Source organism: Semicossyphus pulcher, unplaced genomic scaffold, assembly GCF_022749685.1.
Source record: "Semicossyphus pulcher isolate SPU_LCO1_2020_fin unplaced genomic scaffold, fSemPul1.0.p SCAF_16, whole genome shotgun sequence".
In the NCBI taxonomy this organism is placed as follows: Eukaryota; Metazoa; Chordata; class Actinopteri; order Labriformes; family Labridae; genus Semicossyphus; species Semicossyphus pulcher.
In genome coordinates, this window is record NW_027211670.1 from 25,252,058 (window position 1) to 25,273,261 (window position 21,204).

At 44.8% G+C, this 21,204-nt stretch overlaps 1 protein-coding gene across 1 annotated transcript in view; it reads left to right on the plus strand.

The window, feature by feature from the left end:
• aatkb (apoptosis-associated tyrosine kinase b) overlaps window positions 1-21,204 on the plus strand; it is a 52,230-nt gene that overhangs the window by 15,266 nt on the left and 15,760 nt on the right. Inside the window, exons 2-3 of the mRNA XM_069664102.1 lie at window positions 11,454-11,587; window positions 19,734-19,875. Of these exons, the coding sequence (XP_069520203.1) occupies window positions 11,454-11,587; window positions 19,734-19,875 (276 nt within the window). The remainder of the gene's footprint in view (window positions 1-11,453; window positions 11,588-19,733; window positions 19,876-21,204) is intronic.

Below are 21,204 nucleotides of genomic sequence, written 5' to 3' on the forward strand. Positions count from 1 at the left end.
CTCCTTAACATGTAATAGGTAAAGTAAAAGTAGCTCAGATATGGTGCTTGCTAAATCTATTTAGCTGTGTTCCACTGCTGGACGTCCTGCTGATGCCCGCCGGGCCTCCAGGGAGCCGTGAGCCGAATAAACCCGATGAGGCCGAGGTGTTTCTGCAGCGGGTCGTCTGGGGAGGAAGCGAGAGCCTCAGGTGGAGAGCTGTCTGCTGTAAGAGAGACAGACAGGCCAGGCTGCACTCAGAATACTGAGGTGTAATCTCTGCCACAGCAGGCCGGGACACATCACACACACCGGAACAAACACGCTCCTGACTGCAGACGCAGGTGATGACACTGACGACGATTCTCTTATTTGTCCGAAGATGCTGAACACAGATAATATGTCAGCTCCGGGGAGACGTGTTTCATGGTTAGCTGCTCTGAATTACAGCTTCCCGTGTAATGAGGTTACATTACGTGGGCTGCCTGCTTATGTGGAATGAAGGTAGACCCGACTCCCACGTAATATGAATATCTAATCCTCCCAATACTTTGTGTGACAGATCTGGAGGATCTCCCGTCGAGCTGCAGATCAGCAGGATGAGAGACACCGAGATGCTTCAGGAAGGGAGATGGAGGGTGTCGAATTCCAACACAGGAAGCTGTGACGTCTTTGAAATGTACAGAGGAGAGGTGTCTCTGGTGGCGCTCAGTCAGAGTGACATATTCAGAGTTGTTACACAAGCCAGCGTTCACGTCCTATCTGCCATAACGGCAAGCAACTAACAGCGGATATAATCTCATTAGAGTGAAGGCTCCTTCATGTGTCAGTAAAACTGCAAAACATGTTACATTTCCCATCATGTGTCTCATGTGACTTTTTGTACAGTGCTGTGTCATCATCCTTTTGTTAATTAAGCAGGTTTTGGTGTAAAATATGATTTTGGTCTTCTGGAAAAAGCTGCTGTCAGTCAAAGCTGGTGTTCTCTGTAATCCATAGAAGCAATAATATTTGAAATCGGCGCCATAGCTGTGGAGAAAGTTCGTGGTTTCATCTATTCTACATTCCTACAACACCCAGCATGCATTGCGCCCCTCCCTCTGAAAGGAACGGCCCAACGAGAGACGCTGGAGTGAAATGCGACCGTTTTCACTGCAGGCAACGACATAATCTGAAACACGACGAGAATATGCCGGTGGATCGTCTACATTTCAAACCTGACGGTTTTGAACGAGACATGACATCGGAGGCGGGCGTCCTAGATTGAGGAAGTGTAGTTTAGCGAGCTCCCTGTTCCTGGAAAACCTCCGCCAGATTGGAGAAGCGGATAGCGTCCTCCAAAGGCACAGAGCGAAGTTACATACAGGCATCAGCTCCCCATGGTAGCACGAGAGGACTGAGGTTGAAAATCGGTGAACTGGCCCTTTAAGTAAAATATATTTGGCAGTCGATTGTGATTAAAATGTATGACAAGTAATGGAATTCATTTAGCCATGATAAAAGAATAAAAGTAAGAATAATATCTGATCCTGTCATATATGTTACAAACAGGGCAACAGAAACACAAGATAGAGGACCAAACAGCAGACTGTGATGCAGAGGAGGTGCAGTACAAAGTGCTTATTACAGAAAAAGCCAAAGAAACGATGATGAAGAACTGGGAAGCATTCATACACAGGCAAGGTCGAGGAGAACAGAGACGAGGTCCAAACAATCACTGTGTTAAACAATAGGAGAGGCTTAAAAGCTTTGCACGAGATACAAAGACAAAGTGGCACAAAGAAAGAGAGGAACACAAAAACGAAATAGACCAGGGAGGTGAGAATAATCAAGGACACGGGAGGAGGGATGAGAAACACTTTATTAAACAGGAAATGATCACTGAGCAATCAAACACATGACACACAAACAGAAACACGAGGTCCACCTGCTTCTGAAGACGCGATTAGTTTCCTTTTGTTTTGAAGCATTTCAGGGTCAAATGAAGTTTTCTTTTAACTTGTCATATCGGTTTATCTGCTCTGAATCTGACTCATTAATGGTGACTTCCGGTGTTCCCCAGGATTACAGCTCCTACAAAACAACAGGCAGCATTCAGCAGTGGGATGTGTGTAGGAGGAAAACGATGGTACGGCAGTGAGATGAGGAGAGCAGGATTTGCATCCCTCATCACTGAACAGGTCTTTACTGATTTGCTGGTAATTGATTTAAAATCCTGCCGTTCTTTTTAAAGCTCACAAACCGAATGATGTGCAGCGAGTTGTTTTACCTAAAATGTCTGTAGAACTAATAACTTTTGACTTCCCTTTCTCTCTCCCACGTTTTGCCAAAATGGACGACTGTAGCTTTTTCTTCAGGCTTCATGGTGTCAGGGGCAAGTAGTTCTTTGTCTTGGCACGGTGTCTGTGAGCATTAGGAGGCATGTGAATTAGTCTGAACAGGATTTTGGGGAGGCAGTCGCCATGGAAACCAGTAGTTCAGCCTGTTCTTGAGTCAGAAGCGCCGGCAGCTGTAGGCTAACATTTGGTTGTGTTTACATTCAGATCTGCGATGACAAACCAAACAGGCATCACAGGTGTTGTCTGTCTGCCTGCCTGTCTGTCTGCCTGTCTCTCTGTCCTTTATCTGTGTAAAGAAACAAGCAGAAGGAAGATCTCTGCATCATTTCATGTGCACCAGCTGATGTTGGGCAGATTGCTCCTCTCTTTGGCCCCTCACTCAGATTGCTCATGACCAGGTCATCAGCTTCATGCAGTTCACACGTGTTGGTCCCATATGTGCTTGTTTAACCATCTCTAACCCTCCCTCATCCATCTGTTTTCCTCCTGTCACCATCATCTCTGTTGTTTTTTTAATAACTGATGAGTCTCCGTGTTGTCATCCCGTCGCCGTGTCTCAGAGAGAAACATGGTGTCAGCAGTAGTGTAGCAGGGGGCGGAGGACAGAAGGGGAACGATCACTTCTTCTACCAGCGCCAGCGCTTTTGATCCGCGTCTCAGCTGGCTGCGAGCGGAGAGGCTTCGTCTCTGTCACTGGTCTGACACACAGACACACTCATGCATCTTACAGTGAAAGCATCTCTTGATTGTATTAACTCTTGACCCTAATACCCAGCATGCATTGGAGGTCATTTTTGTGATTTCACTTTGCAGTCAGAAGAGTAAATTGGATGTAACGTGCAAAGAGGAAATAGCTAATATGCAGTGAAGTGCAGATTCTGTATTTTTGTTTCTCTACCTGTTATATTACGAGTGTGAAGCTTTTAAGGTTTCATTCATGACTCACAAACCTCACAGATGTCATAAAATGACCAAATAAACTAATTTCAAATGTTAAACTTCTTCTTTCAGGGGGAGAAACACGAGAACACACATTTACAGGCACACGTCAGGTTGAAGAGCATCCCTCAGCACTTTAGGCAGCCTGTTATTTTGTCGTCTGTCAGTGGTTTTCCGAGGTCTGTGGGTCGCACGCATCACTCACCTGCCTGTTCGCACTCTGACACATGACTACAAGCATTAGCCTGAGAGCTGAAACCGCTACTTCTGCTCCCGATACTGCAGGCAGGGGAGATCCTGAAACTCACCGCTGCACAGGGAATGTGTTTGGCAGCGATCGGATGCACATTCGCAGGGATTTAAAGATAATGTTGCTAGCAAACACTGACAGCTCAACGCTTGGAGTGATCTGTGTGCAGGAATGCATGAAACAAGGCATTCAGATACAACATGAGGCTACAGTGTGAGCATGCTCACGTGTCCCTGGTTTTCTATTATGTATGCATTGAGGATGGCAACCTTTACAAGACGCTATAGGTCACATTTGCATCTGACAAAGAATGCTCTTTGTAGCCTGATCCTCTGGTGACCAAGTCTGTATCTTAAACATTTATGTGCGTGTTTATGTGTGTGTATGTGTATGTGTGTGGTTTGGGGTTGTATCCTTTAATCTCGTAGCTTCTGAGACTTTGTGACCTCTTTAGATATTTTAACTTCATGACTGATTGCTCACTTGACAGCCAGGAGTCAAGAGATGACTGCTAATGAAAGCCTGTCCTGTGCATTTCCGGCAGATGTCCAAACGGACGTCCTGCACAGCATTTTGTAATTAATATCTCCATCTCTGACCTTATCTCCCTTTGCTTCTTTCATCCTTAATTGAGATCGCTTGGTTAAATCTTCGGTCTGGACACGTTCCAGCCCTGCAGGTGCTTTCACCTTCTCTCCGCTGAGCTTTAGATCATTTAGCCAGAGCGAGGACACTAAGTAACCAGGGCTGGTGTCGGGGTGAAGGGTGTCCCCCGGATTCACTCCCTGCTGATTCCCCTGAGCTGGACATGAGCAGCGTGTTCAGGAAGAGAGCCAGGACAGAGCTGTAGCTATCCTGGCTTCGACTGTGCTCAGACAGGGAGGTGCGAGTCTGCTGGATCACAGCTGCACAACTGGGCACCACTCGCTCTATAATGGACACTGGGCTTATCTGGATGCAGCAGGCTTAACAATAGTGACACACTAATCACTGATTGCTGGGATCACTGCCTGTAAAGCTACAATACAATGTAGAAATAAACAGTTATTGTTTGGCTTAGCAGCTGCACAGTTTGTGTCACATCCAGAATATGAAGTCGACAGGAAGAAGAGTTCGGACTCTTTTCAGTCTGTCAGCTGTGATCTGAGAGTCCAACACGCCGAACACACCTGAGTCTGTCTGACAGTCAGACTCACGGAGACTCCAGCCTGTACAGCACTGCTGCAGCTCAGCTCAGACTGTGCAGCTGCTCAGTGTTTGCTCCGCCATGAATATGAAGGAAAATACAGACTTAGCTCAAACTCAGTGAGCCTGTCAGAGACACAACGAGCCGAGCTAACGCCACCTATACGTCACTATTCCTGAGCTGTCCGTCAGAGGTCTGCGCGTCAGTGAGTCTGACACAACGGTGTATCCGAACACACCGTCAATAACACGCCGTGATCCCGGCAGGAGAGGGGAACAAATGGTTTCTGTGACTTTTACTTTCTGAGCATGTATGGCTGCTCTTGGTCACCGTGGCTGCTCATTAGCTGGTGGAGAACACTGCTGAATCCAGTGTTAGTGTTCTCTCTTTGCGCACATCATGATCTGTCACCGGGCCCTTTCGGTTCAGGTCTCTCCCTTCTTTTGAAATTAAAAGCATACCTGTGAGTTTTGGGAAGATTTTCTACGAGGCTAGATTTTTTAACCTATAAATACCTTGTAAGTTGTTCCACCCTTTTTTTTTTCCAGAAACATGCTTAGACGATTGATACCACTCTGATTTCCATATGCTGAATATGAGGCCATTGTCAGAGTATAGCATGAGGACCTGAAGCGTCTCTGGTTCTGTGCAAAGTTAAAAACATCTTTATTTCACAATTAACACATCACAATTAATCTGTTTGATAAATAAAAACCTGCTATTTGTTTAAAAGTACATTCTTATTGCAACCAACAAGTTCTGCAGCGTGTATTGGCTGTCTCGCTCTCCTGTCAGCGCGTTGTGTTTCTGCAGTCTAAATGCTTCACAGCGTTTCTCTCTCAGCAGACTGATCCTCTTATCGTCTTACAACGATTGTTCATTTATCACTAGCTATTTATCTATTAAGCTCTTTTGTATCATTTATTTGTTACAAGCTGCTCAGAACATTTTGCCCATAGTGGGAATAATAGATTTTTTTTTATCGATTGACTGAGTCTTGTTACCGCGGTGACGTGTTCAGGAAACCAGTAAAGCAAAACACCTGCTGGTTCTGACTCCATATTTAGTGCACTGACATAACCACGGGATTGATCTTCTCCCCGAACCATCTGCAAGAAAGCAGCGCTGAAGAATCTCCCAACCTACAAAGAAATAGGTCTTCCAGCAGCACCGGCGGTTTTGGTTATGTATCAAAATCTTGAAATCAGAATATAAGTGGCTAACAGATACGCTGCAGCTAACTCCTCAAACTGTAAAAATATCCTGTGATTTCTCCTCCAGCTCCGTCTCAGGCAGAACAAACATGTGAGCTTGTCAGATAGACTCAGTCTTTCTGCTTCTTCTGCCCTCGGTCAGACTCGGAGCTGCTGCTCTTCAGCTCGCAGAGTTTCTGTGCTGAGCGCTGAGGAGTTTCTCCTGGGGGAGAGCACACAGCTCTTCAGCCTCTTCTTCTTCCACAGATGCTTTCGTCTCTGCTCCTGCTCCTTATGCTCGCTCCCTTTTCATCATTTAGTCATCAGGATGTGCTTCATCTCTCTGCCTCGGGAGGCTAAAAATGGCTACCTCCTCTGAGTAGCTGAGAGCTATACGCTACTCGAGCTGCCAGAATCAAATAGTAAAGAGAGAGGGAGAGCTCAGGATCCAGTCCACCTTCCTGTGTTTTTACTGTAAATGAGCTGTTGTGTTTCGCGGTTAAGAGTGTGTTTAATGAGACTCTCGGGAGAGACATGTCCCTGTGAACTAAAGGACCTTTAGCAGGAGACATTTGTCTTTGGCTCCAGGCTCATTACGGCTAACAAGAGGCAGAATCCTCTCTATTTCATTTAGATTAGCAGTCAATGGCATTGATTTTACACTGTGAGGGAAGAAAACTCCAGCACCATGTATTTCTGTGTGTATCCTCTTCACCTCCAACACACTAACTGCAGTACTGAGCTGTTTCTGCTGCTGCCTACTCTCCACCTCTCTGGGTACTCCACGGGAAACGCTCGGTGTAACAATAGATTTTTATTCGTTCCTTTTTTGGAACAGTTGAAGTATCAACGCTGGCCTCTGTTGGATAAACTCAACCGATAGGTTTCATAGATTTTAAACATAGATGGAAAATGAAAATACAAGTAGATAAGAATAATATACAGGAGTTAAAGGTTATTTCAGATAGATAGATGGATTGTTCATAAGCTAAAGGGCCAAGGTCTTAGGCTCGACAACAGCAGACAATCCACATTTAATCCAGACTAAATCCAGACTAAATACAGAACGGTATCATCACACAACAATGTACAGGTGCATGTTGTCAACAGTCATGTATGTGAAGATGTGAGAGTGCTAAAGGGAGGCGTTCAGAGTCCAGATAACTGAAGGGAAACAGCAGCTTGTGAAGCCTTCAGTCTTGGTGGACGGTGACCTGCAGCGCCTCTCTGAGGGGAGGAGCTGGAACAGGTGATGAGCAGGAGGCGAGGGGTCAGAGAGATCCTCTTTGCTCACTTTACAGTTCTGTGAGCTGAGCATCCAGCTGAGGGGGGAGGGGGGGTTACCTGTGGTTTTGGATGCCTTGTCGACAATCCACTGTAGATATAACAAAAATAGAGGATGTGAGGACTTGATGATGGCTGAGTACTATAACATGAAGCTAATACTTAATCAAGTATTTTTAAGATGTTTTAGGAGATTTAGAGGTAATCCCACACAACCAAGAGTTTATCTCTTAAAGAGCAGCTACAGTCAAGTGTTATATAAAATGCTCTGATTGAATTAAATTGTGTCTGACATGTTTTTTCTGCAAAATACGTTTAATTACCTTCTAAAAATCCTCCCGAGGCATCTCCTCCTTCTCCCTCATTCAAAATACTCAAATCTGCATAGGCCCCGCCCACTATGCACATTTCCAGCCGCCCCCTCCGGCGTGAAAACAAAACACGTCTCTGCCGTTGTTTAGTGGCAACTTTCTGAAACTAGCAGCTTGAAATGTAGTAATCAGTAGTTGTAACGTTAACGTTAGTAGTCAGGAGTTAGTTTGCATACATTTTACGATGGCGGTTACAGCTGGCTCGCGCATCTCCGAAGTGGTTGCCATAGGTTACACATAATGATATGCATAGCATCACCACGTCCATTAACGGGATTGGCTCCTTAGGTTTGTGACGTCTCAAACCTGCCAATCAGAAATCGTGTTGTTCAGCCTGAACAGCCATTTCAGCCAACAGCCATTTGTTCCTACTAACTGTTTATCTTTATAAAAACATTCAGTTACAAAAACAAATCATGATCGAAGCAGCTGGACTCTGTCGTTTATGAGCAACTGTTCCTGAAGCAGCAGAAACTTTTTTCAGATGCAGATAGATACACGTTTGTTGCTCTGAGTCAGTTCCACCTACAGGGCCAGAAATACTCACGACAGCGTGTTCATTGTAAAGAAAACAGTGCAACTGTGAGGCGTACTGAAGTGAATAGTTTTGGACAACAATGGAGCTCTATGAGACAGGAACAATCAAGTTACATAAGGTTTTAGATACACAGACAACACTTGTTATGAGACTAAAGATGAATGAAGGATCCATCAGTTAAATGTGGGATTAGTATTTTGATGGGGTGTGTTGATTATAGGAACAAATATCAGCGTAATTATGAATCAGACATTTCATGTGTCAGATAAACGACAAAAAGGTCTGAGCCCAGAAGAAGATGGCAGTCGTGCTGGTTGCTGCTCATATCAGATTAATTTCAGAGGCATGTTGCAGAAATAGAATTGTGCATCAGCTCATAATGTTAATGTGTATATGAAGTGTATGAGCTGGGCTTACATGCTGTGTTTTCATGCAGTCTGCATGTGGACCTGAGTGTGCTCCTGAAATATTAATCCTGAGCTGCCTCCCCGGTCACACGCTCCCCCTCGTGCTGTCGGGGGGGCGGGAGGGGGGACTTTTAAATAAACCACAACAGAGTCAGAATGCGTCTCCGCTCGCTGTAATTACCCCCCTGACAAATAAAGCGTAATTAAATCTGAACCTTCTTGTACAGCGTTTCCAAAGTATGAAATGGTTATTGACTGATTTAGCAAGCTGGCTTTTCCCTCCTCTTCCTCCCACTCTGCTTCATGTAGCATCACATTGCTCTTTTTATGGACACTGTAACTGAAACGCTGCTCTTATTGTACGAGTGAAAACTTCAGACCAGGACTCCACGTTCCAAAAGCCCCCGAGCTGGCCAGCTAATCCTGTCTTTAACTGTAATATTTGGATGTTTTTCTTACATTTCCTCTCCTCCTCGTACATTCTGCCAGCCGGCCTTTTAAACAACAGTGTTCACACTCTGTCCAATTAAACTAAGAGCCTGATTCTCTCCCAGAGCCAGTCGCAGCAGCTTTCAGAGGATCAGCACAAACTGGCAGCAGGAGCGACTCTCTGTGCTGTGTTTATTATGTACTCTATATGTGTGTGTGTGTGTCTGCAGGACTGGGTGGTACTGTTGTTGGCAGGAATCAGTGTGGGAGATTTAGAGCTGAAGGCAATCCTGCATGGCTGTCCGTCCAATCTGTTTCTGTGGTAACCGTTGCATTTCCGAAGCCATCGCAGAACGAGAGAAATAAATCATCCGCTGCTCAGAAATGCCCCCGCCCCCCCTTTAAATATGGAATAAGATATTATTTGCGAGATTGGACAGCATGCATGCTGCACAGGCGCTGGATAATTCAAACCATCAAGGTCTGAAAATTGGCTGCGTTGATTCAGAATGAGGCCGAAGGAGAGAGAAACAGAGCCTGAGGAAAAGAAGTCATCAGAGAGGCAGAAATGAAGTAAACTGCATTAATATTGTATAATCATTTTAAATCTGAGGTTCTGCAGTGAAATCTTACTGGAGAGATGGTGCGTTTAAGGCACATGGGAGGTGTTTATCAGAGTCCACGTGATGCCGAGGTGCCCTTCAGGTTGTCTTCTGTTCTGTACTCCATCATTCAGCTTGCACAGAGTCGGCCCTGACCTCCCGGGGCCCCGAGCAAAATTCTGCTGAGCTGCTCTCCTACCTGAGCCGTGAGCCATGTAAACCATTTGTCATTGCTGCACAGTCACACCTGACACCCCCGTGCTCCCACTGCAATGCCCCCCCCTCCTGAAAAACACTTTGCTCCATCTGTCGCTCTGGTCGTCCCATACAGAACAGAAAGAGGAATAAATATAAGATACTATTTATAACATGGCTATGAGTCGTGTAATCACACCCTTATAGCGTCCCCGTGTTGAAATCGTCATGAAAACGTCACGTATAGAGTTCTATACATGACTGATGTGTTTTAATCAGAAGTATATTTTGTGCCTGAGCTCTGTGCTTAAAGCTTTTACTTGTTGTATCCTTACTCTGCTGAGTTGACAGTGTAGATTCCATCCAATGATCCCAGATTTCCAGACGGTGCTTAAGTTGTATCTGTAGTCATCCATCTTTTCTTTGTTTGTTCAGCCATAGTAGATTACTGTTTACTCGCAACACTTGCAGAGAGCGGAAAAGCAGCCGCTTAGCTCCGCCTACCCTCTCTGGCAGACCAACCACTGCTGGCTGATGGAAAACGCGTCACTAACTGGGCGCCGCTTGTGATTGATTTCCACGAAAGTCGCACCAGACACCCAGTCTGTAATTCTGCACATGCAAAGGCTTTCTTCAGCGGGCCATAGGCTCAGTCACCATTGTGTTACCTCACTATAGGACCACGCGATAGATAGAGACTTAGCAGACATTTATGAACAACACACTCATACTCATGCATGAGTGGATGTGCACGTGTAATGCGTAGGATAATGTTAGACATAAGAATACAAAAAATAAAATATACACACTAATAAGCAGATACAACGTGACAGCCTTCAGGTCTACCAACATTATCTCAAAGGCTGTGGTATGTCATTAACACCACATGCAGAAGTTTCACCTTCCATCCTGCAAAATTCTTAATCTACAGATGTGCCTTTTATTTGGATAAAACAAATTATAGTTAAGCAATTCCTTTATTTCTCATCACCTGTGTCACAGTTCAGTCAAACTCATGTTTGCAGCAGCAGAACGTAGCTTGTGTTAGGTGTCTAAGCTCTTATCACTCCTCACAGATTTATTTCACATGCAGAAATTTAAACAGTGATGAGATAATATCTTTAACCCCCCTAGCCGGAGCCTGCAGGTGGATGCTGGGGTGGTGGTGGGGCTGAAAGTATGAGCGCAGCACTGGTGCAGGGCAGCGGTGGCAATGACAGAGCAGAGGGAGGGAGCTGAAATCTTGCAGCTTCAACATTGGGAGGACGTGTTTATCTGGTGATTGTGGAGAGCGACGCATGTCAAGAGTGAATCAGTGCAGCTCGAGTTGCTCGCAGCCGTCGCTCCATTTCATGAAACTGTTATGAAGAAGCAGTTAGTTGCCTCTGTTGCATGTTGAAGGTGATGAATGAACATTTTTGTCCCGTTTTTTCAGATCAAGCATGTAATGCGTTTCATTATGTAGCGGCCTGTAATATTTCATTTGGTGCAAAAACATGAAGGCGAGCTCTAAATCAAACATGTGACTGCCTCTTAATGAAGAAATAAGACCTCTGGAGAAGGCAGTCAGTTCATGAGCTGCTGTATAAAACATCCTGTGATGGAGAATCTACTTATGAAAAGAATCATTTCAGTTTAATTCCTCTCACATGCTTTTGATCACATTCATGAAGCTGCACAGTGCATGCTGTGTCTTATTTCTCAGCTCATATTCTGTGTCTGTCTCTCTTTTGTCCTGCAGATGGCGCTCCGCTGAGCGATCTGTCCTGGTCGTCGTCCCTGGCTGTGGTGGCCATCTCCTTCTCCTGCCTCTTCACCTTCGTCTTCCTCATGCTGGCCTGCCTCTGCTGCAAGAAGGGCAAACTCGGCTTCAAGGTGGGTCTCAGTTTCTCATCAGCTTCCACGTGAAACATGAAAAAAATATGAGGCATGACGACACCACTGCACCCTCATACACACACTCATTAAATCATATCAAGTTTTAATGGAGTGTTGCACACAGATACGCTCTCTAACTCTCAGATTCAAAGGGGCAGAACATGAAACATTCCTCACAGCCTCTCATCAGACGTCTATTATATTCAGTGCACAAGGTCTCCCAGCATTTATACTTAGAAAATATTAAAGGGAAGTAGATGGAGTAGCAGACAAAGGTGGTGCAGACTGTGTTTACGCAGCGGAGGGAGGCCTGCAGCTTTTCAGGACCATCTTGTGTTGTTAATTTAGTCCCCATTTCTCAGCAGCGCGCCGAAATGGGTCAAGGCACCGCAGAAAATAGGACAGCGAGCGAGGAGGAGAGGGGGTGTGTATGTTGGAGGAATGGCTGGAGTGCTTCATGCTAGAATATGTCTGTATATATTTACAGGGACTTAACTGAGTGCTGTGTGCGTCAGCTGATTCACCTACACTGTGTTTAAACTTCTAACCCTGAGGAGTTCTCTTGTACACAAACGTAGATTGCTTTACAGTCACAGTTTCTTCACCAAATATTTTCCTCGGAGGCCTTACACAACATCTTGAATGCATTTCCTTCTTCACACAACACATGTGAAAAGCAGATTTTTAAAATATTTACAGTATTTACGCTCACATCCGCCAGCAGCCCTCTTCGTCCCGCAGTCACATTGTTCACTTTCTTGGCAAACTGAGTCCAGCAGCTGTCGAGCAGCGTAAACCAGGTCACGTCGTATAGCTCGCCTGCACCAGACATTTACATCACGGCTCTCCTCGGTCAGCAGGACTGTGTATTAAGTCACCTATAAGTGCCTGTGCTCATATTTATCCTCCTTGCTCACAAGATGCAAACAAAATGGAGGAACTCTCACCAAAACACTGCTCCACAGCTCTCTGAGTGGTCTTAACATGTTCTTTTTCTGGCCACTAAAAACCACATTCAGTAAATACAACTTAATCTTTACTGTAGCACCGACACAACCCGTTAATCAGTTGAGTGAGTCCTACAGAAACTGAATCAACAACAAGCTAACATTCTCCACAAGGACACATGCTGATGATGAGCAGGTATAAAGGCCTGTGTCCACCAACTGCATTTCTTGCACTGGCAGCAGCTATTTTCTCTTCACAACCACCTGCAGCTCAGTGTTTTGAGCGCTCAGCATCCTTAGCGCAAAAACGCCTTCGCTGTTTTCTGACGCTTTCTGAAAAAGCGCTGTCCAAAAAATGCTGTTAGTGGACACTGGCCCTAATGCTTACTGTGTTCACCATCTAAGTTTAGGGTGTTAGCATGTTAACAGTAGCTGCTTAGCAACAAAGCTAACGTACAGCAGACGCTGATGAGGGTGTTATTAAAAATCTTGATGGTACATGAAACATTTATGGATCTATGGATGTAAGAACCACATTTTATAGTAATTCATCCAAACGTTTATAAATTCAGGCAGCAAAGAGGTGGACTGACACCTTGGTGGCTGCAGATTACAAACATTCCTGTGTCCAGAATGTTTAATTTTGAGGATTTGCAGCTTTTCTTTCTCTTTGTAACGTTGTTAATTTAGACTGTGTTTTGAGAATTTGGTTGTAACCAGTTGGTCGGATAAATCATAAAGTCCAAGAAGTGACTGTGTGTAGGAATGCATGATGTCTCCAGGCCAATAATATGATTCTTCATACAATTCATCCTGTACATAAAAGTATGGCGTGTGTTACATGTAAAGATAGAGCTATTACTCTCAGTGAATATGTAGATTATTAAAAGTATTTTATGTCCGCACCTGCCTGTGAACCATCTCAATAATAGAGGATAAAATTCTACAGAAGAGACTTAATGGTCTCTGAAGTTAGGTGGGATAAACTGTGTGCATATATCCACATCATAAATCATTTGGAAAATATCGGCACATCTGATATCTGCAAAAATTGAATACCAGGCATCCCTTTAACCATCCCTTTAATCTGTCCTCACAACGAGAAGCTCCAGCTGTGATTCACATTCCTGCACAGAACCTGAAACTGTCTAAATCACATGACTTATTCTTCAGCGTATTAATTTATGTTGAATCATTACGAAGGCAATTAACTTAATTCAAGGGGAAATTGCAGAAACATTTATGCCGCTGTGACACCGAAGTGAACCACATGATTAAGACTGTCGGATGAGTTTCCTCACAGAGTCGGAGACATGAAAGATTGTTTTAATAATGAGGTATGATGGCCTGCGGGTACATTTCCATCTTCACTCTTCATCCTCTCTGCACACTCACCCTCGCTTTCTATTTTAAATTCTCTCTCCTCTTTGAAAGTTAGAAACACAGGGCTGCACTGATCACTGAAGAGTCTGTAGCGATGTTACATAACATCCTGTTCTCTCTTGAACACTCTCTGTGTTTTTAAATGTTCATCTTCAGTTGTTGTCACGCTGCATGTAAGGAATATTTGGCGAGTTGGACCACCCACCTCGGACCTGTCAGGGTGTGTCCGAGGAAGGGGCCAGGGCGGGAGGAGGGGGAAGAGAGAGGGCGCGAGGGCGTGAGGAAGGGCATACCCATGAGCCCACAGTGCATCCGGCCTCAGGGCCCCATCTGGAATTAGACACAGCCTCTCCCAGAGCAGGAAGAGGGGATTTCAGGGGGAAAAAAACAGACGAAGAGGAGAAGAGAAAAGCTCTCTGTGTTTTACAGACAGGGATGGAAAGATGAGGAACTTCCTGCAACGACTCTCACTGCTGTTCGGGCAGAGTTTAGGCTCTGTTGTTGTCTTTTCTGAAGACCTTTTAAAATGTGTCATTGCCCAAATCTTTTGTGAACGTTAACCTGCCACAAAATTAAGGTTGATGTCACTTTTGTTTAAAATCTTGCTACTTGAAGGAAGAGGTCAACAGTTAAAGGAGCAGCTCTCCTCTGGAAAAAGCCGCTGTCAGTCAATGCTGGTGTTCTCTGTAATCAATAGAAGCAATAATATTTGAATCAGGCGCCATAGCTGTGGAGAAAGTTGTACAAACAGCTCGTGGTTTTGCCCATTCTACATTCCTACAACACCCAGCATGCATTGAGCCCCTCCCTCTGAAAGGAATGGCCCAGCGAGAGAAGCTGGAGTGAAATACTACCGTTTGGCTGCAGCCAACGACTCAGAGTGGTACAGAATCTGAAACACGACGAGAATATTCTGGTGGATTGTCTAAAAAAATCTTCAGGTCTGCAGTCGACATTTCAAACCTGACGATTCTGAACGAGACGTGACATCGGAGGCATCAGCTCCCTATAAGAGCATGATGGGACTGAGGGTGAACATCGGCAAACTGGCCCTTTAAGGAAATGTGTCTTTTTACTTTCTTGCTTGACTCACACAAGAAAATAAATATCTTATGTAGTTCACCCGCTCATTAAACCAAACATTTTGTACCAATTAAAGAAACGCTGTGTGTTAATATTCAGCAGGCTGTTGTTATGGTAACGGGTATGTTTGTTTATCTTTTTGGACAGAGCCATGCAAACTGTTTCTCTGTTGTTCTTTATGCTAAGCTAAGCTAACCAGCGTTTGAATGTGGCTTTATATGGAGGGAGTCGAGAGTTTGTCTCTAGTAAGAAAGAGAATAAGATTCGTACATCTGATCTGATCTGGAATCTGCCAAAAGGGTCAAAATCAAATAAATAGAAGAAAAGCCTCAAAGGCTTTTTATGATCATCTTTACGATGATAAACATTTCACATTATGTCACATCCATCCTCCCAGTGATCAAACACACCCGTCTTGCTCAGGGTTATTTAAATCCTTTTAAACTTAGTGCCTCGAGTTTCTTTTACTTTGAAAGATTCAGGTACACACAGACTTCAATAAGCCTTGATTTAGGTTGTTAAAGTTCCTTATCATTAATGCAAGACTGGACTGAGGCAACTATTAGAGTTTTATGGATCATATTTAGTATGAAACTCATGCCAGGCTCATCCCTCCTTAATTTTCTGTTCCAAAGGTTTAAAGGTATAATAATGAAGCGGTTCTGTCCAACTGTTCGGGGCTGAAATAAAGAAGCTGCCGGCAGCATGAGGTCAGAGTTTGGGTGGAGTTTAAGGTTTCTGTTTTGGGCTCAGGCTAAACCCTGGAGTCATGAAGGTGGTAGTCAGGTTCAAAGGTCAGGGATCACAGTCGTTGGTGGACGGTCCTCAAAAGTATATTGTTTAGAAAGAAGACATGCCTGTGTGAGCGTTTTCGGGGGTTGTGGGGAAGGGGACTGCCCTGCAGATGTTCTTTGGCTTCTGGGAGAGAGAGAGAAAAAGAGGAAGAGAGAGAGTGATGTCACATGTATAGTATGTGAAACCCCCACCCTTCCTCCCCCCTGTCCCTCCTCCCCCCTCCTCACTTGTATTTTTCTCACTCACATTTTTGTGGGGGCTCAATTTCTCTCTTCTGTGAACTTGAAGATGGTGCTCCTCCTTCTTCCTCTCCCCCCCTCTTCTCGTCTTTCCTCCCTCATCCCTCCATCCCCAGCAGATCCCGGGGACAGTCAGTGGTCAGCTACAAAGCCTCTTCCTCCTCTTCCTCCTCTCTGGACTCAACAATGAGGCTCTCTCTGCACAATGATGATGCCTTTCTCTGCAGCAGCCGCTCATCCTGGCACTGCCAGCCTCATGCCACACAGCACCCGTCACACAAATGGGACCCTGGGGGGGCCCTGATCTGTGTGTGTGCGGGAATGTGTGTATTTATGGGTGTGTGAGAGAAACAGACAGAGGCTGAGATGCTGTAAGCTGCAGGCGTTTGACATGGCGTCCTCACTTAAGGAAAGGTAAGCAAACTGGTAATGATTGCTGCTTATATTCCCAGCCGGGGTGTTAACTGGTTGTAATGGGTTTAAGGTGGAAAGCAGGATTGAAAGGGTTAAGTTTGTTGCACAGTTTAAGTGGGAAGTGTACACACAGTTTATGTCTGGTATGTTTTATTGAGTCATTAGATTATTGTTTGGTTGGTGGATCAGCTGAGGAACTGTTTTATCAAGCAGAAATGTTTTTAATTTTATGTTTAATGCTTCTGTCTTTTTATTATCATCGTAATGTCTTTCAGTTTGAGAGTATGAGCCTCAAAAACAAGGCAAAGATGTGACCTTGCAAACTGGGACATTGCAATGTGTCATTATTATTTGGTCATTTTGTTTTTAAGGATGAATCGATTCATTAAAAAAGTAATCGTTTGTTATTTGCAGGTTTGTTTTGATGTCTTTTAAAGCAGGAAGTTTGGAAAATGAGAGATAACAGTGCTGTTCTGTAAATGCTGTGTGTTTGTGTGTGTGTGTGTGTGTGCGTGTGTGTGTGACAGTGTGTGTGTGGGTGTTGATGTGAGTGAGTGAAACCACATGTTGGATGTGAGGGCGAGCGGGGCCGTGTGAAGATTTGGATCTGAGGCTGAGGGAGGGTGTGCAGGGAGCGATGTGTGTATGTGTTCAGATTCTTGGGGGACAGGATGAAGTGAGAGATGGAGGTGTTTTTGTGTGCGTGTGAATGTGTGCGTGCATGTGTGTGTTTGTGTGGGTGTTGCAGAGAGCTGCAGCAGGTCACATTTTTCCACTGTTGGGACCCCTCTGCTCTCCAGCTCCCATCTAAGAGACTTTTATTCTGACATCCGGTCTGTGGATGCAGCCAACTCCCCACCCCCTCTCCATCCTCTGCTCCATCCTGCGATGTGTCGCTACGTTTAACAGACAGAAGGAATCTTTCATGAAGCTGTTCATGCAGCACAGGCTGCAACACACTAACATGGAACATAAAGCTCTGCATTTGCTGTCATACTGAAGAACTGACACTGGGTCTTGGGACGACTCTTGTGCGCAAATTCTTAAAGGGCCAGTTCGCCAATTTTCAATCATGCTATTAAGGGGAGCTAATGTCATTATGGTAGAAAAAACATTCAATTTGCTTTATGCCTTTGAAGGATGCTATGTGCTTCTCTAGTGGGCGCTGAAAAACCTCCACCAGACACAAATATGTGTCATCTGGCGGAGGCCAGGGAGCTCGGTAAACTACACCTCCTCAACCTAGGACGCCGCCTCCGATGTCATGTCTGAAGATTTGTTAAACAATCCACCGGTATATTCTCGTCGTATTTCTGATTCTGTCCCACTCTGAGCCGTTGCCTGCAGCGAAATAGTAGTACAGCCCTCCAGCATCTCTTGCTGGGCCGTTCCTTTCAGAGGGAGGTGTGCAATGCATGCTGGGTGTTGTAGGAATGTAGAATGGGCGAAACCACAAGCTGTTTGAACAACTTTCTCCACAGCTGTGGCGCCAATTTCAAATATTATTGCTTCTATAGATTACAGAGAACACCAGCTTTGACTGACAGCAGCTTTTTCCAGAGGAGAGCTGCTCCTTTAAGTATTTTCTATCACTCAGCAGACGTTGGTCTGTTAGAGAAGAAGCAGAGCTACACTGAACAGACAAAGAGAGGATTGACGATGTGACTGACAACTGATAGACGTCACACAGGCTACACTGTGTTGTACTATGGAACTCTGGGAATTGAGGTCCAAAAACACACAATTACAGTAAATTGCCATCAGTGCTGCTGAGATAACAAAATGGAAATCTTTGAGTGGTAGCTTTGAACCAAACTGCATTCAAACATTAAAGGGGGGTATTATGCTAATTTCAAGGTTCATATTTTACTCTGTGACACCTGTGGAGTAGCTTAGCATAATTTACAGCTCAAAAAACTCACACTGGTGCTCTTTGCAGGCCCTCATACAGCCTCTGCCTGAAACGACTAAGTCAGCTCTGTCCCTTTAAGAAACCCCGCCTCTACAAGCCCACTTTCTTCTGATTGGCCAGCTCTCTGAAGCCTGCAGAGGCTGCAGTTTGTGACGTCACAAACCTGCCGGTCACAGCAGCCTGCAGACTGAGCTGAGAGGCCTGGGGATTACTCCAACATACTTTTACTGACAGCTCTGAAACTTCACCCACGTTTAGTCTGAAAGTCCAACATTGTAACGTTATCTATATGACTTAAAGTGTAAACAGCATAATACCCCCTCTTTAATGCAGAGCTTTGCACTGTAAGATTATTAGTAAGTCATTTTAGACATGAATAGAAGTATTCAGTCTTTATTGATCTTGTCTGCATCGTCACTCAAAAGTAAAGCCTTTTTTTATTCGAGCACAAATTTAAAGTTTCTTTCTTGGAGCAACTTCTTAGAGATTAATTTTGCAGAGCAGTTACTCTTAATATTCTTGACACACATGACGTTCATCTTTTTTGCTAACAGTTTGCGAGGAGGACAAAGTTATGCTTTAAACATATTTGCAGATCTCTTCTGCAAGCATCGAGAGTTTGATCAGGCTATCAGAGGTCCTGTGCAAACACTAATCTCTCTGCAGCTCAGAGATGGGATGACTTATTGATTAATCTGCTGCGTGGTGCCGTTCGGGGCCTGTGAGGCTCCGAGGTTAGACCATGAAGTCAAAAATCCTCTTTCCCTTTGTTGTTATTTTGTGCTTGTGGTCAGCTGTGATAAGAAACATTCAAAAATATATCTCTAAATATTAAAACAAACATTCTTGCTGAGTGAGAGTGAGTCACAGAGGCTCTTTTCTGCAGGCTTTGCTCTGCATGCTTCCAGAAACCTTCTGATGCTTCATTGCACGGTAGAGGACTGAGATGCATGAAATCGTAGTACAAATAATCGGTGGATGAATCAGACTGGCTTTGTTTACGCTGTGATGTTCCAACCAGTCTCACAAACAGCTCAGAGAAACACTGAGCAGGGCCAGGACAGCTTGTCTCAGATCATCTCAGCTCTGCTTCAGTGGTCCAGCCAGTATATCAACAATCAGTGCAGGCATATATCACATATTGCAACCAGTTATTATTAAACCTGCTGATTTTAAAGTTTGTATCCATCTTCCCACATTTGTTGCCTCACAACTTACACAGCTGTTGCAAGTATAATTATAAAAATCTGTTTCCTTGAATGACATTATGATCGCACCGAAACATTGATCTCTACATGAAAACAGCTACTTTTTTACACCATGGGGAAAATGACGAAATGATGACCTCAGCATGTGTTTGTGTTTCGCAGGAATTCAAGAATGTGGACGGCGAGGAGTACCACGCAGACATGTCCACCTTGGCCTCGCCGGCCTCCCAGGGCAGCCCGGACGTCTACATCCTGCCGCTCACAGAGGTGTCCCTGCCGGTCGCCAAGCAACCTGCTCGCTCAGGTGAGTCAAAGTCCATGCACCTTCAGTTGAGCCAAGTTTAACCTTCAACTCTGCCTGTTCCAGCAGAATCCCAAACTTTCCAAAGAGAGAAAATAAAGCAGAAGTTTTGAGGGAAAAGACAAAAGGATTCACACATCGACATGATGTCCATATTTGCAGGCCTGCAGCCGTGAAACAACACTGAGTCCTGCGTTTTAAAGAATCAAATTTAAAAATAAAAAGTGGGTGCTCAAGAGGTTAAACTCCTCCTCCCATTTCGTTTCTAGTTTTCGATCAGTAAATCTTTGAAATCCCGTCTCTACACTTAAAAGGATTTTCACGTTCGCCCTGCTGTTGAAAGGGATAGAAAATGAGATGAATGGCTGGTCAACGAACATCCAATCATGATATCATTTTTGACGCTTTGTCAGTGCTTTGCAATTCATGCCTTCAGTCATTTGCTGCAAAGTGATGCAAACCTTGCACTAGCTTTGTAAAAGAGCCAGAGCCTTACACACGCGAGAACATTTCAAGGGTGTGAGAGTGAATGTAAGCGCGAGCAGAGCTGGCGTCTGTCAAAGTGTGTCCCCGGGGTGAGCACCGCTCTGATGCTGGCCTCGGTCAGCTGGGCCTCCACCTATCCCACAATCCCTCACGGCAGGTCCCCACAGAATGAACTCTGTGCTCCTCAACTCTCAAACATCTGCCTGTTGCATAATCACGGCCAGGCGGCCAGCCTACACTGCTGCTTGTAGGAATGTGAGGCATGCGAGAGCACAAACCCCTGTGAGATTACTCCTCTGTCTCTCTGTTGCTTTCTCTCTCTCTCTCTGCTTCTATGTGACAATGGTCCTTGTTGTGCGCTAATGGGCTGATGCTGCCTGATAAACTTATGACACCGGGGTGCAGTTAGACTTAATGGATCATGCCCACGCAGTTAACTCAGGATTCAGTCTGCGACAAAGCTCGGAGAGAAATTTATGTGAATTTGCTTCTGTTTTGCAGTCGTACAGTTTGACCCACATGAGGAAAACAATAAGAGTTAGTTTGCACAAATCACAAACATATGTCAGTGCAAGGGAGGCTAATGGCATCGCATTTATATTGTTTAATGCATCGAGAAACTAAAGGAGAGAGTTCCTGATGGGATGAGGTGTTTATCTCAAAACCAAAAGTATCTGCATGACTTAAACGGCGTGAGAAACCGTGTTCTGGCTGCGTTCTGTGACTCGAGTAAACTGGCCTAACATATGACTCGTCCTCTATGAGTAATAGAAACCATATGGTATTACAGCCGTGGCAGAGGTCACAGATTCATAACTGCACCTTCAGGACTGCCTCACCCAATGA